The following is a 17,258-nucleotide window of genomic DNA, read 5'->3' as shown; positions in this document are numbered from 1 at the left end:
TGTAGTGCACCTATAACTGGGGACAGGAGGAGGTAATAACCAGTGAGCTCGGTACTCTGCAGTGAAGGAAAGTGCTTACTGGTTATTGTAGTGCACCTATAACTGGGGACAGGAGGAGGTAATAACCAGTGAGCCCCGTACTCTGCAGTTAAGGAAAGTGCTTACTGGTTATTGTAGGGCACCTATAACTGGGGGCAGGAGGGGGAAATAACCAGTGAGTCCCGGACTCTGCAGTGAAGGAAAGTGCTTACTGGTTATTGCAGGGCAGCTATAACTGGGGACAGGAGGAGGTAATAACCAGTGAGCCCCGGACTCTGCAGTGAAGGAAAGTACTTACTGGTTATTGTAGGGCACCTATAACTGGGGACAGGAGGAGGTAATAACCAGTGAGCTCGGTACTCTGCAGTGAAGGAAAGTGCTTATTGGTTATTGCAGGGCCCCTATAACTGGGGGCACGAGGAGGTAATAACCAGTGAGCCCCGTCCTCTGCAGTGAAGGAAAGTGCTTACTGGTTATTGCAGGGCACCTATAACTGGGGACAGGAGGAGGTAATAACCAGTAAGCTTGCTACTTTGCAGTGAAGGAAAGTGCTTACTGGTTATTACAGGGCACCTATAACTGGGGACAGGAGGAGATAATAACCAGTGAGCTCGGTACTCTGCAGTGAAGGAAAGTGCTTACTAGTTATTGCAGGGCACCTATAACTGGGGACAGGAGGAGGTAATAACCAGTGAGGGCTGTCCTCTGCAGTGTAGGAAAGTGCTTACTGGTTATTGCAGGGCTCCTATAACTGGGGACAGGAGGAGGTAATAACCAGTGAGCGCTGTTCTCTGCAGTGGAGGAAAGTGCTTACTGGATATTGCAAGGCACCTATAACTGGGGACAGGAGGAGGTAATAACCAGTGAGCCCCGTACTCTGCAGTGAAGGAAAGTGCTTACTGGTTATTACAGGGAACCTATAACTGGGGACAGGAGGAGATAATAACCAGTGAGCCCCTTACTCTGCAGTGAAGGAAAGTGCTTACTGGTTATTGCAGGGCAGGCTCGGACTGGCCCACAGGGGTACAGGGGAATCCCCCAGTGGGCCCTTGAGCACGGTGGGCCCCTAGTCTCCCACCCCCTACACAAGTGGCACATAACACAGTAGACTTACTGCACTACATACATATATTCAATGAACAGCACCTCAACCAGTCTATGTTCATATAAAAAAAACTTGTTAAATTATTTATTATATTTGAATGTATCCGTATATTGGGTCCCAAAATAAATTTTACTGGTGGGCCCTAGGTACCCCTGTCTGACACTGTTGCAGGGCACCTATAACTGGGGACAGGAGGAGGTAATAACCAGTGAGCGCCGTTCTCTGCAGTGAAGGAAAGTGCTTACTGGTTATTGAAGGGCTCCTATAACTGGGGACAGGAGGAGGTAATAACCAGTGAGCGCCGTCCTCTGCAGTGAAGGAAAGTGCTTACTGGTTATTGCAGGGCTCCTATAAATGGGGACAGGAGGAGGTAATAACCATTGAGCTCGGTACTCTGCAGTGAAGAAAAGTGCTTACTGGTTATTGTAGGGCACCTATAACTGGGGGCAGGAGGGGGTAATAACCAGTGAGTCCCGTACTCTGCAGTGAAGGAAAGTGCTTACTGGTTATTGCAAGGCACCTATAACTGGGGACAGGAGGAGGTAATAACCAGTGAGCCCCGTACTCTGCAGTGAAGGAAAGTGCTTACTGGTTATTACAGGGAACCTATAACTGGGGGCAGGAGGGGGTAATAACCAGTGAGTCCCGTACTCTGCAGTGAAGGAAAGTGCTTACTGGTTATTGTAGGGCACCTATAACTGGGGACAGGAGGAGGTAATAACCAGTGAGCGCCATCCTCTGCAGTGAAGGAAAGTGCTTACAGGTCATTGCAGGGCTCCTATAACTGGGGACAGGAGGAGGTAATAACCAGTAAGTTCTGTCCTCTGCAATGAAGGAAAGTGCTTACTGGTTATTGTAGGGCACCTATAAATGGGGACAGGAGGAGGTAATAACCAGTGAGCGCCGTCCTCTGCAGTGAAGGAAAGTGCTTACTGGTTATTGTAGGGCACCTATAACTGGGAACAGGAGGAGGTAATAACCAGTGAGCTCGGTACTCTGCAGTGAAGGAAAGTGCTTACTGGTTATTGCAGGGCACCTATAGCTGGGGACAGGAGGAGGTAATAACCAGTAAGCTCGCTACTTTGCATTGAAGGAAAGTGCTTACTGGTTATTACAGGGCACCTATAAATGGGGACAGGAGGAGATAATAACCAGTGAGCGCTGTTCTCTGCAGTGAAGGAAAGTGCTTACTGGTTATTACAGGGCACCTATAACTGGGGACAGGAGGAGGTAATAACCAGTGAGCTCGGTACTCTGCAGTGAAGGAAAGTGCTTACTGGTTATTGCAGGGCACCTATAACTGGGGACAGGAGGAGGTAATAACCAGTGAACGCTGTTCTCTGCAGTGGAGGAAAGTGCTTACTGGTTATTGTAGGGCACCTATGACTGGGGACAGGAGGAGGTAATAACCAGTGAGCGCTATTCTCTGCAGTGGAGGAAAGTGCTTACTGGTTATTGCAGGGCTCCTATAACTGGGGACAGGAGGAGGTAATAACCAGTGAGCCCCGTACTCTGCAGTGAAGGAAAGTGCTTACTGGTTATTGCAAGGCACCTATAACTGGGGACAGGAGGAGGTAATAACCAGTGAGCCCCGTACTCTGCAGTGAAGGAAAGTGCTTACTGGTTATTACAGGGAACCTATAACTGGGGACAGGAGGAGATAATAACCAGTGAGCCCCGTACTCTGCAGTGAAGGAAAGTGCTTACTGGTTATTGCAAGGCACCTATAACTGGGGACAGGAGGAGGTAATAACCAGTGAGCCCCGTACTCTGCAGTGAAGGAAAGTGCTTACTGGTTATTACAGGGAACCTATAACTGGGGACAGGAGGAGATAATAACCAGTGAGCCCCTTACTCTGCAGTGAAGGAAAGTGCTTACTGGTTATTGCAGGGCAGGCTCGGACTGGCCCACAGGGGTACAGGGGAATCCCCCAGTGGGCCCTTGAGCACGGTGGGCCCCTAGTCTCCCAACCCCTACACAAGTGGCACATAACACAGTAGACTCACTGCACTACATACATATATTCAATGAACAGCACCTCAACCAGTCTATGTTCATATAAAAAAAACTTGTTAAACTATTTATTATATTTGAATGTATCCGTATATTGGGTCCCAAAATAAATTTTACTGGTGGGCCCTAGGTACCCCTGTCCGACACTGTTGCAGGGCACCTATAACTGGGGACAGGAGGAGGTAATAACCAGTGAGCGCCGTTCTCTGCAGTGAAGGAAAGTGCTTACTGGTTATTGCAGGGCTCCTATAACTGGGGACAGGAGGAGGTAATAACCAGTGAGCGCCGTCCTCTGCAGTGAAGGAAAGTGCTTACTGGTTATTGCAGGGCTCCTATAACTGGGGACAGGAGGAGGTAATAACCATTGAGCTCGGTACTCTGCAGTGAAGGAAAGTGCTTACTGGTTATTGTAGGGCACCTATAACTGGGGGCAGGAGGGGGTAATAACCAGTGAGTCCCGTACTCTGCAGTGAAGGAAAGTGCTTACTGGTTATTGTAGTGCACCTATAACTGGGGACAGGAGGAGGTAATAACCAGTGAGCTCGGTACTCTGCAGTGAAGGAAAGTGCTTACTGGTTATTGTAGTGCACCTATAACTGGGGACAGGAGGAGGTAATAACCAGTGAGCCCCGTACTCTGCAGTGAAGGAAAGTGCTTACTGGTTATTGTAGGGCACCTATAACTGGGGGCAGGAGGGGGAAATAACCAGTGAGTCCCGGACTCTGCAGTGAAGGAAAGTGCTTACTGGTTATTGCAGGGCACCTATAACTGGGGACAGGAGGAGGTAATAACCAGTGAGCTCGGTACTCTGCAGTGAAGGAAAGTGCTTATTGGTTATTGCAGGGCCCCTATAACTGGGGGCACGAGGAGGTAATAACCAGTGAGCCCCGTCCTCTGCAGTGAAGGAAAGTGCTTACTGGTTATTGCAGGGCACCTATAACTGGGGACAGGAGGAGATAATAACCAGTAAGCTTGCTACTTTGCAGTGAAGGAAAGTGCTTACTGGTTATTACAGGGCACCTATAACTGGGGACAGGAGGAGATAATAACCAGTGAGCTCGGTACTCTGCAGTGAAGGAAAGTGCTTACTAGTTATTGCAGGGCACCTATAACTGGGGACAGGAGGAGGTAATAACCAGTGAGGGCTGTCCTCTGCAGTGAAGGAAAGTGCTTACTGGTTATTGCAGGGCTCCTATAACTGGGGACAGGAGGAGGTAATAACCAGTGATCCCCGTACTCTGCAGTGAAGGAAAGTGCTTACTGGTTATTACAGGGCACCTATAACTGGGGACAGGAGGAGATAATAACCAGTGAGCTCGGTTCTCTGCAGTGAAGGAAAGTGCTTACTAGTTATTGCAGGGCACCTATAACTGGGGACAGGAGGAGGTAATAACCAGTGAGGGCTGTCCTCTGCAGTGTAGGAAAGTGCTTACTGGTTATTGCAGGGCTCCTATAACTGGGGACAGGAGGAGGTAATAACCAGTGAGCCCCGTACTCTGCAGTGAAGGAAAGTGCTTACTGGTTATTGCAGGGCACCTATAACTGGGGACAGGAGGAGGTAATAACCAGTGAGCGCTGTTCTCTGCAGTGGAGGAAAGTGCTTACTGGATATTGCAAGGCACCTATAACTGGGGACAGGAGGAGGTAATAACCAGTGAGCCCCATACTCTGCAGTGAAGGAAAGTGCTTACTGGTTATTACAGGGAACCTATAACTGGGGACAGGAGGAGATAATAACCAGTGAGCCCCTTACTCTGCAGTGAAGGAAAGTGCTTACTGGTTATTGCAGGGCAGGCTCGGACTGGCCCACAGGGGTACAGGGGAATCCCCCAGTGGGCCCTTGAGCAAGGTGGGCCCCTAGTCTCCCACCCCCTACACAAGTGGCACATAACACAGTAGACTTACTGCACTACATACATATATTCAATGAACAGCACCTCAACCAGTCTATGTTAATATAAAAAAAACTTGTTAAATTATTTATTATATTTGAATGTATTCGTATATTGGGTCCCAAAATAAATTTTACTGGTGGGCCCTAGGTACCCCTGTCCGACACTGTTGCAGGGCACCTATAACTGGGGACAGGAGGAGGTAATAACCAGTGAGCGCCGTCCTCTGCAGTGAAGGAAAGTGCTTACTGGTTATTGCAGGGCTCCTATAAATGGGGACAGGAGGAAGTAATAACAATTGAGCTCGGTACTCTGCAGTGAAGGAAAGTGCTTACTGGTTATTGTAGGGCACCTATAACTGGGGGCAGGAGGGGGTAATAACCAGTGAGTCCCGTACTCTGCAGTGAAGGAAAGTGCTTACTGGTTATTGTAGGGCACCTATAACTGGGGACAGGAGGAGGTAATAACCAGTGAGCGCCATCCTCTGCAGTGAAGGAAAGTGCTTACAGGTCATTGCAGGGCTCCTATAACTGGGGACAGGAGGAGGTAATAACCAGTAAGTTCTGTCCTCTGCAATGAAGGAAAGTGCTTACTGGTTATTGTAGGGCACCTATAAATGGGGACAGGAGGAGGTAATAACCAGTGAGCCCCGTCCTCTGCAGTGAAGGAAAGTGCTTACTGGTTATTGTAGGGCACCTATGACTGGGGACAGGAGGAGGTAATAACCAGTGAGCGCCGTCCTCTGCAGTGAAGGAAAGTGCTTACTGGTTATTGTAGGGCACCTATAACTGGGGACAGGAGGAGGTAATAACCAGTGAGCTCGGTACTCTGCAGTGAAGGAAAGTGCTTACTGGTTATTGCAGGGCACCTATAGCTGGGGACAGGAGGAGGTAATAACCAGTAAGCTCGCTACTTTGCATTGAAGGAAAGTGCTTACTGGTTATTACAGGGCACCTATAACTGGGGACAGGAGGAGATAATAACCAGTGAGCTCGGTACTCTGCAGTGAAGGAAAGTGCTTACTGGTTATTGCAGGGCACCTATAACTGGGGACAGGAGGAGGTAATAACCAGTGAGCGCTGTTCTCTGCAGTGGAGGAAAGTGCTTACTGGTTATTGTAGGGCACCTATAACTGGGGACAGGAGGAGGTAATAACCAGTGAGCCCCGTACTCTGCAGTGGAGGAAAGTGCTTACTGGTTATTGCAAGGCACCTATAACTGGGGACAGGAGGAGGTAATAACCAGTGAGCCCCGTACTCTGCAGTGGAGGAAAGTGCTTACTGGTTATTACAGGGCTCCTATAACTGGGGGCAGGAGGAGATAATAACCAGTGAGCTCGGTACTCTGCAGTGAAGGAAAGTGCTTACTAGTTATTGCAGGGCCCCTATAACTGGGGACAGGAGGAGGTAATAACCAGTGAGCGCTGTTCTCTGCAGTGGAGGAAAGTGCTTACTGGTTATTGTAGGGCACCTATGACTGGGGACAGGAGGAGGTAATAACCAGTGAGCCCCGTACTCTGCAGTGAAGGAAAGTGCTTACTGGTTATTGCAGGGCACCTATAACTGGGGACAGGAGGAGGTAATAACCAGTGAGCGCTGTTCTCTGCAGTGGAGGAAAGTGCTTACTGGTTATTGCAAGGCACCTATAACTGGGGACAGGAGGAGGTAATAACCAGTGAGCCCCGTACTCTGCAGTGAAGGAAAGTGCTTACTGGTTATTACAGGGAACCTTTAACTGGGGACAGGAGGAGATAATAACCAGTGAGCCCCTTACTCTGCAGTGAAGGAAAGTGCTTACTGGTTATTGCAGGGCACCTATAACTGGGGACAGGAGGAGGTAATAACCAGTGAGCGCTGTTCTCTGCAGTGGAGGAAAGTGCTTACTGGTTATTGTAGGGCACCTATAACTGGGGACAGGAGGAGGTAATAACCAGTGAGCCCCGTACTCTGCAGTGGAGGAAAGTGCTTACTGGTTATTGCAAGGCACCTATAACTGGGGACAGGAGGAGGTAATAACCAGTGAGCCCCGTACTCTGCAGTGGAGGAAAGTGCTTACTGGTTATTACAGGGAACCTATAACTGGGGACAGGAGGAGGTAATAACCAGTGAGCCCCTTACTCTGCAGTGAAGGAAAGTGCTTACTAGTTATTGCAGGGCCCCTATAACTGTGGACAGGAGGAGGTAATAACCAGTGAGCGCTGTTCTCTGCAGTGGAGGAAAGTGCTTACTGGTTATTGTAGGGCACCTATGACTGGGGACAGGAGGAGGTAATAACCAGTGAGCCCCGTACTCTGCAGTGAAGGAAAGTGCTTACTGGTTATTGCAGGGCACCTATAACTGGGGACAGGAGGAGGTAATAACCAGTGAGCGCTGTTCTCTGCAGTGGAGGAAAGTGCTTACTGGTTATTGCAAGGCACCTATAACTGGGGACAGGAGGAGGTAATAACCAGTGAGCCCCGTACTCTGCAGTGAAGGAAAGTGCTTACTGGTTATTACAGGGAACCTATAACTGGGGACAGGAGGAGATAATAACCAGTGAGCCCCTTACTCTGCAGTGAAGGAAAGTGCTTACTGGTTATTGCAGGGCAGGCTCGGACTGGCCCACAGGGGTACAGGGGAATCCCCCAGTGGGCCCTTGAGCAAGGTGGGCCCCTAGTCTCCCACCCCCTACACAAGTGGCACATAACACAGTAGACTTACTGCACTACATACATATATTCAATGAACAGCACCTCAACCAGTCTATGTTCATATAAAAAAAACTTGTTAAATTATTTATTATATTTGAATGTATCCGTATATTGGGTCGAAAAATAAATTTTACTGGTGGGCCCTAGGTACCCCTGTCCGACACTGTTGCAGGGCACCTATACCTGGGGACAGGAGGAGGTAATAACCAGTGAGCGCCGTCCTCTGCAGTGAAGGAAAGTGCTTACTGATTATTGCAGGGCTCCTATAACTGGGGACAGGAGGAGGTAATAACCAGTGAGCGCCGTCCTCTGCAGTGAAGGAAAGTGCTTACTGGTTATTGCAGGGCTCCTATAACTGGGGACAGGAGGAGGTAATAACCATTGAGCTCGGTACTCTGCAGTGAAGGAAAGTGCTTACTGGTTATTGTAGGGCACCTATAACTGGGGGCAGGAGGGGGTAATAACCAGTGAGTCCCGTACTCTGCAGTGAAGGAAAGTGCTTACTGGTTATTGTAGGGCACCTATAACTGGGGACAGGAGGAGGTAATAACCAGTGAGCGCCATCCTCTGCAGTGAAGGAAAGTGCTTACAGGTTATTGCAGGGCTCCTATAACTGGGGACAGGAGGAGGCAATAACCAGTAAGTTCTGTCCTCTGCAATGAAGGAAAGTGCTTACTGGTTATTGTAGGGCACCTATAAATGGGGACAGGAGGAGGTAATAACCAGTGAGCGCCGTCCTCTGCAGTGAAGGAAAGTGCTTACTGGTTATTGCAGGGCTCCTATAACTGGGGACAGGAGGAGGTAATAACCAGTGAGCCCCGTACTCTGCAGTGAAGGAAAGTGCTTACTGGTTATTGCAGGGCTCCTATAACTGGGGACAGGAGGAGGTAATAACCAGTAAGCTCGCTACTTTGCAGTGAAGGAAAGTGCTTACAGGTTATTACAGGGAACCTATATCTTGGAACAGGAGGAGATAATAACCAGTCAGCCCCGTACTCTGCAGTGGAGGAAAGTGCTTACTGGTTATTGCAGGGCAGGCTCGGACTGGCCCACAGGGGTACAGGGGAATCCCCCAGTGGGCCCTTGAGCAAGGTGGGCCCCTAGTCTCCCACCCCCTACACAAGTGGCACATAACACAGTAGACTTACTGCACTACATACATATATTCAATGTACAGCACCTCAACCAGTCTATGTTCATATAAAAAAACTTGTTAAATTATTTATTATATTTGAATGTATCCGTATGGTGGGCCCCCAAAATAAATTTTACTGGTGGGCCCTAGGTACCCCTGTCCGACACTGTTGCAGGGCACCTATAACTGGGAGCAGGAGGAAGTAATAACCAGTGAGTGCCGTCCTCTGCAGTGAAGGAAAGTGCTTAATGGTTATTGCAGGGCACCTATAACTGGGGACAGGAGGAGGTAATAAACCAGTGAGCGCTGTTCTCTGCAGTGAAGGAAAGTGCTTACTGGTTATTGTAGGGCACCTATAACTGGGGACAGGAGGAGGTAATAACCAGTGAGTGCCGTCCTCTGTAGTGAAGGAAAGTGCTTACTAGTTATTGCAGGGCTCCTATAACTGGGGACAGGAGGAGGTAATAACCAGTAAGTGCTGTCCTCTGCAGTGAAGGAAAGTGCTTACTTTTTAGTGCAGGGCACCTACAGTATATCTGGGGGTGCAGGAGGCGGTAAGAACTAATGAGCGCCGTCCTCTGCAGTGAAAAAAAGCGCTCATTTGTGAATAGGAGGCAGGAAGGAAATATCACCACTTAAAGGAGTTTCCCAGTAAAAATGATTTTTAACACGTTCCTGTTGCATGGCACCTGAAACAGAAGATACTTTCCTGCTCCACGCTGCTCTCGCTGGCTCCATCTTCCGGTCCCGTAGCACTTCTCCAGCAAATGACTGACTTCAACTGTGAAACGCTGCTTGTGGCCACATCACCACTGAAGCCAGTCATTGGCTGGAGCGGAGCATGTGACTATACCCATTGCCAGCCAGATGTAAACAGTGCCGGGACTGGAAGATGGAGACAGAGGGAGCGGCAGTGAGCAGGAAAGTATGAATTTTCTGTTTCAGGGCTATGGTTCAGGAATATGTTAAAAATATTTTTGTACCGGGAAATCTCTAAGTTCCTCTTACATGCACGATATTCGTTCAATTACTGGGAACAAGTCTTCATAGGAACTTTCCTGATAAGTGACCTGTATAATCGTACCGCTGATCAGCTGATAAACAAGGATTCACTCATTTGTCGGCTGATTTGCATATTTTATCAGGATGAAAGATGTACGATTATCGCCAGCACATCTTTCTGTGTAATCCCAGATGACTAATAATCAATATAACTAAAGAAAGGAGGAATGACTGTGATAGTGATCATTCCTCCCCAGTCACTTTGCATTGGCTGATGCGAATGAGCGCTGATTAACCTTTCTTTTTTTGCGGCCCCTTTAACCACCTCAGCTCCCCTACCTTAAACACCCTTAATGACCAGGCCACTTTTTACACTTCTGACCTACACTACTTTCACCGTTTATTGCTCGGTCATGCAACTTACCACCCAAATGAATTTTACCTCCTTTTCTTCTCACTAAAAGAGCTTTCATTTGGTGGTATTTCATTGCTGCTGACATTTTTACTTTTTTTGTTATTAATCGAAACTTAACGATTTTTTTGCAAAAAAATGACATTTTTCACTTTCAGTTGTAAAATTTTTCAAAAAAAACGACATCCATATATACATTTTTCTCTAAATTTATTGTTCTACATGTCTTTGATAAAAAAAAATGTTTGGGTAAAAAAAAAATGGTTTGGGTAAATGTTATAGCGTTTACAAACTATGGTACAAAAATGTGAATTTCCGCTTTTTGAAGCAGCTCTGACTTTCTGAGAACCTGTCATGTTTCCTGAGGTTCTATAATGCCCAGACAGTACAAACACCCCACAAATGACCCCATTCTGGAAAGTAGACACCCTAAGGTATTCGCTGATGGGAATAGTGAGTTCATAGAACTTTTTATTTTTTGTCACAAGTTAGCGGAAAATTATGATTTTTTTTTATTTTATTTTTTTCTTACAAAGTCTCATATTCCACTAACTTGTGACAAAAAATAAAAACTTCCATGAACTCACTATGCCCATCACGAAATACCTTGGGGTGTCTTCTTTCCAAAATGGGGTCACTTGTGGGGTAGTTATACTGCCCTGGCATTTTAGGGGCCCAAATGCGTGCAAAGTAGTTTTAAATCAAAATCTGTAAAAAATGGCTGGTGAAATCCGAAAGGTGCTCTTTGGAATGTGGGCCCCTTTGCCCACCTAGGCTGCAAAAAAGTGTCACACATGTGGTATTGCCGTACTCAGGAGAAGTTGGGGAATGAGTTTTGGGGTGTCATTTTACATATACCCATGCTGGGTGAGATAAATATCTTGGTCAATTGCCAACTTTGTATAAAAAAATGGGAAAAGGCTGGAGATCCACTCGCTTACCTTCCGATCCTGTTCACAGGAAATCTCGCGTCTCGTGAGAGGACGCGTATATGCGTCCAGGAGGAATGAATCGACTGCCTCCAGGAGGCGTCGCTGCGTTCGGCGGGCCGGAGGTGGTTAAATAAAGCAATGTAATAATGCAGCCCCCAGACCAAAAAAGGTTGTGAACCCCTGGTTTAATTGATATAAAAAAATACTCACCTTATCCATTTGAGCACGAAGAGGCCGGCGCAAGATCTTCAATTTTCGCGCTCAAATGGATGAGGTGAATATGATTTATGTTTTGCCGCCATTTCTGTGAAAATATATTTGTTACCACAAAGCATGAGGAAATTCGGCTTCGCGGTGAATCGACTATTCCCTGAAATTCGGATATTTCGATTTGCTTAACACTAGTCATAAATATTAAAATCCCAGAAAACCCCTTTAAGATGTCATGGGTAGAGTCTGTTACTTCTTTCATGTTTATTGCACTTGATTTTGTATTAATTATAGATGCAAAACCTGTTTAAATGTAAAGTGCTATGGTATTAATAGTGTCTTAAAATAATGACAATAATAATAATAATAATAATAATATAATATTATAATAATAATAATAATAATAATAATAATGATATAATGATATAAAGTGTTCCCTCTTGTTTCAGATGACACTGTTTGTGTACATGAGGAATAAAAGTATTTCTGTCCATTATACGAGCAATATTATGCATTTATCACCAGTTTTCCACACTGTAGGCTCCATATTTACCGTATTTTTTGCCCCATAAGATGCACTCCCCCCCCCAAAGTGGGGGAAAAATGCCCCTGCATCTTATGGGGCGAATACTAATGAGCGCTTCCATTATGGAAGCACTCATTAGTACCGGAGGACCAGTAAGCGGTGAAGGCTCTGTACTCACCACTTCCTGGTCCTCGGCTGTGGGCTGTGAAGACTGCGCACAGTATGAGGGCGCTCTGTGATCTCACGCTGTACGTGCCAGTTCACAGCACAGTCGATGGAGGAGAAGAAAGAAGATCACGGGCGGCGAGGAGCGGCGGCATCCAGGAGCAAGAGAGGTAAGTGTTTTATTTATTTGCGATCTGAGGCTGGGGTCTGTTGCATTATGGCTGGGGGCTGTATTATGGCTGGGGGCTGAAATATGGCTGGGGGCTGAATTATATATGACTGGGGGCTGAATTATATATGACTGGGGGCTGAATAACATATCACTGGGGACTGATAAACATATGGCTGGGGCTGATTAACATATGGCTGGGGGCTGATTATATATTGCAGGGGGCTGATCACATATGGCTGGGGGCTGATATGAGACATGGAGGACTGATATGAAGCATGGGGGTCTCATCTGAGGTCTGATTGGGGGTCTTCTTTATATTGGGCTCTGATCTGAGGTCTGATCTGAGGTCTTATTAACATTGGGGATCTGATTGGGGCTGTGAGCTGAGGTCTGATTAATACTGGGGGTCTGATTGGTGGTCTGACCTGAGGTGTAATGAAAAATATTTTTTTCTTATTAACATATGTCAATTTATAAATACAAATCCACATAATTAGATTACCTAAAAAGAACATGATTGTGAATCAGAACTAATCCTGAGAGATTACTCAGAACATAAGAATAGATAAATAATAATAAAAAAAACACATAAGTAATGCAAAATTCATAATAAATTCATTTTCACAAATCATACAGGAAAATTATTATGGTGAATGGCGCTTACACTCAGGTGTTGACAACATTAATTAATCATGTGTTGAGCTTGTTGATTGGCCAAACTGAGTATTTAAAGGGGTTATCCCATCATAGACAATGGGATTGTATCGCTAGGATAAGCCCCCATTGTCTGATAGGGACCTCTGGGACCCGCACCTACAAGGAGAACGGAGCAAGGAAAGATGAGGAGGGCGCACCGCGCATGCGCAGCCGCCTTCCATTCATTTCTGGCTCGGCTATTTCCGTTGGCCCCATAGAAATGAATGGGAGTGCTCCCATTCACTTCACTTCAATGGGAGAGGTGGGGAGCTGCGCCGGGTGGTGGACGGACCCCGGGAAACCTGGGGTCCTCCAGCCACAACTCTCCCCGACTCCGTTCTCCTTGTAGGTGCAAGTCCCATAGATGGGACCCGCACCTATCAGACAATAGGGGCATATGGCTAGGATTGTTTAAGATGTGATAACCCCTTTAACATGTGCCCCCTGGTGATGACGCCACCCCCAGACAAAGGTTCACCAAAACGCGTGTCGCGGCTGGCCCCATACGGTAGGAAGCACATAATAGGTAATTGATTCTGTGTTATATAAGTTTTATAAATTTGGCACTTTACACTTGCACTTTATTATTGCTTGCATTGGATATTGTGTTGAATCACTGCCCTTGTATCTTCCTCTTGTGGATGCTGCCTTTCCCTGCACCTGTTCTCTATCTATGAACTGTTGCTTATGAATTGTATCAATAAAATTATTTATATTTTATGCGGTCTGGTAATTCATTTTCTGATAAACATTTGTAGTATGTCATACCATAGGCATATGTGTAATCTTTCTCTATATGGTGTTGATATATGTGAGCATTGGCTCAAAGTCTGCATTTTGTATTGGCTCACGTTTAATTGGTGATACTTTAGTAATAAGTAGAGATGAGCAAATTATTAAAAAATTAGATTCTGCTGCTTTACCAAATTTTACAAAAAAATTAGCTTTGTGATGAGTTGCAGGATACTTATCCTGTGATTGCGATCCACTTCATGAACTTCAAATCGCTCAACACTAGTAATAAGCTATGATTTCAGAACTGTGTGTGAAATGGTAAGACCCATACCAGAACCAGCAGCAGCGTGTTTGTGCCTCTGTCACTCTCTGTAGCTGTCCCCCCTCTTCTTGTAGGAAGTGGGGAGGAAAGCAAGTTGTTTGTAAAGAGCACAGATAATGACAAGTGGAGGTACATGCAGCCAATGTAAACTTTACTTTATAAATTCACAAGTTCCCAAGATTGACAGATGGAGATGACATGTTTATAGATTCACTTGTCTGATGGTTGTGATCATTCAATATAAGGGTATATCATTCATGGCTGTTACAGTCTCTCAAAGGCACAATCCTTATAAATATATGCTGTCCATATACACAATTAGTCCTAAAAAAGGGCCTCCTTGATCCTGGAACAATGTTACAGACCAGGCCTCAAGTGCCTTAGTTCATGGTTTCTCTCTCAGCTCTACTGCATCTATTGGGCAAAAGTGCCTGCCTTGGGGGCTGACATACAGCCAGGGCATATGCCCCTGTTTGACTCCGCATTGAGTTGGGCTTTAGGTTCCCCTAATTTGTCTGTGGTCACCAGTAGAGATTAGCGAATCAGTGCTATAGAATCAAAATGAGAGATAGAGAAAGAACACTAGAATATCATGCACAGTTCTTCAGGGGGAATGAAGCACTTTCGATTCAAGTAGAGTCAATTTGGGTCTGAATTGTATCAGACACACATTTCAGATGAATTGGACCCAAATCAGATTTCCAGAGATAAGCTTATCATTAGTCACAAGCAGTTATTCTGTGCACATGGAAATCAGACCATACTATGCTGCTGCTTTACACAGTCTGATGACAGATCTGATGCAAAAACTATTTGTTTCAAGGATGCATATATGTCATATAACCATAACCCATTCACAATCTGACCTGGTTGCAGATATATTACTCCACTCTGTCCTTGACTTGCACCCCTTGTCTTATCAATCTGCGATTTATATCATAATTGTCAACTTTTGAGAGGACCTCAGGGGAATTGCAAATGGAGGAATAGAAAATGATACTAGTAGCATAGTGCACTACATTTTTCAGCCACCCACTTATATGCTGTAAGACATGTCCTCAACAGATGGCATTTGAATTGCAAATAGTACATATGAGCCTCTTTGGCACATCAAAAATATTTTCCACATACTAGAGCCTTAAACACATACAGACCCCATTTAAACGATATACTGTACATTTTTAGATCACAAAATAAATACAGATTCACCCATATCCTCCAAATAACAGAGACCCTAGATCAGGCATGGCCAACCTGAGGCTCTCCAGCTGTTGTAAAACTACAATTCCCACCATGCCCTGCTGTAGGCTGATAGCTGTTGGCAGTCTGGGCATGCTGGGAGTTGTAGTTTTGCAACATCTGGAGAGCCTCAGGTTGGCCATCCCTGCCCTAGATCCTCTAAAAAAGACCTCCTAAAAAATACTAACTCTACATCCTTTAAATAAAAGCACCAGAGTCCTAAAAATGACAACCTTCAGACCAAAGCCCCACACAAAATTTACCTCTGACCAGATTACCCCCTGTTTACAGTCTCCAGATCAGACCCCTCATGTTTACAGACATTGTGCTGATGAAAATGGAGATAAATGCAAAAATAGGGAGCTGTTAGTATGTGGGCCACCAGGAAGATCTTCCCTTTCTCTGGGAGCCTTCAAATCCATATAGATAATAAGCATGTACAGGCAGTTAGTTACATGTCTCATTTGTATCATTGTGTGCTCATTTTTTTCCATTACTTGTTTTTATTATTATTATTATTATTATTACTATTCTTACATATTTAATTGAAGGTGGCTATATTAATTTGATAACTTTTTTCTCCTGCAATAGGTGCAAAATCTATGAAAGAAGACAGGGGAACCATTATTGTGGAGAGTGAAGAAAGCGATGGTTAAAAAACACAGTTTATGTTATTTGGATGAAAATTCAACCTTTAGTACTGAAGCTTCGGAGAAGATATGTGTTCTGTTCAACTTCTTAAATATATTGGAACATTTTGTAAATTTTCTAACTTATTTGTATACCTCCTATGCGTGATATTAATACATTAATGAGTGTCGTTCAGATTATTTCTGCATATTTATTTTGTTTCAACAGGCATTTATTAATTTTATAAAGTGAAAAAAATAGCACAATATAGTAACATCATCTCCACACAGGTAGGGAGGGGGCTTACAAAACCAAATTATATAATATGCAATAAGTATCAGAAATGTGAACAAGGAAATGGGGAAGAAATCTTCAGAACAAGAGAACCTCTGAACAAGAGGCTTCATATTCAGCACATAGATAGATACATATTCAATTGTAAATGTAAGTTTTCAGCAGAGTTCTTATAATGCAGCAGAACTCTGAACAGAGTTTCAGTGATGCCATTTTTTCAGCTGAAAAACTGAATCCCAAGTCCTCCTCCCATTTTAATACATCAAAAATTGGGCCCCTTCAGGCAAGCCATTCAATAAACAGTAAATCCTTGAGAGTAAGCCTATTCTATGTAACAAGTGCAAAGCAGTCCTCTCAAAGGTGGTGTGTGAGACAAATGTATATGGTATAGGCAAAAAGTTCAAAAAAGAGAAAAATTGGGTTAATAAAATATAATTCTGTAGAAGAGGGATCAAACTTGGATGTAAAATAAGAACGCAACATTAGTTTACCACGAATTAGAGTTTTTAACAGTTCCACCATGAGAATGTCTGAGTCTGCCAAGCCATACCACTACCCCCTCAATGACCTTAACACATTAAAAACAAGGCATACTTTTGTATTTAGAACACCCCGCAACTACTAACACTCTCATAGAAAAATAATAATAATAATAATAAAAAAATATATATATATATATATATATATATATATATATATACAGTCAGGTCCATAAATATTGGGACATCGACTCAATTCTAACATTTTTGGCTCCATACACCACCACAATGGATTTGAAATGAAACAAACAAGATGTGCTTTAACTGCCGACTGTCAGCTTTAATTTGAGTGTATTTACATCAAAATCAGGTGAACGGTGTAGGAATTACAACAGTTTGCATATGTGCCTCCCACTTGTTAAGGAACCAAAAGTAATGGGACAGAATAATAATCATAAATCAAACTTTCACTTTTTAATACTTGTTTGCAAATCCTTTGCAGTCAATTACAGCCTGAAGTCTGGAACGCATCACCAGACGCTGGGTTTCATCCCTGGTGATGCTCTGCCA

General features: G+C 44.8%; 1 protein-coding gene across 1 annotated transcript in view; it reads left to right on the top strand.

Moving 5' to 3' along the window:
• PPP1R17 (protein phosphatase 1 regulatory subunit 17) overlaps positions 1-15,941 on the top strand; it is a 36,857-nt gene extending 20,916 nt beyond the window's left edge. The window contains exon 4 of the mRNA XM_040433938.1: positions 15,877-15,941. Coding sequence (XP_040289872.1) covers positions 15,877-15,941 — 65 coding nt within the window. The remainder of the gene's footprint in view (positions 1-15,876) is intronic.
• Positions 15,942-17,258: the final 1,317 nt, after the last annotated feature.

Source organism: Bufo bufo, chromosome 5 (assembly GCF_905171765.1).
Source record: "Bufo bufo chromosome 5, aBufBuf1.1, whole genome shotgun sequence".
Taxonomy (NCBI): Eukaryota; Metazoa; Chordata; class Amphibia; order Anura; family Bufonidae; genus Bufo; species Bufo bufo.
The sequence above is the reverse complement of the archived record's forward strand: the minus strand, read 5'-3'. Positions and strand labels throughout refer to the sequence as shown.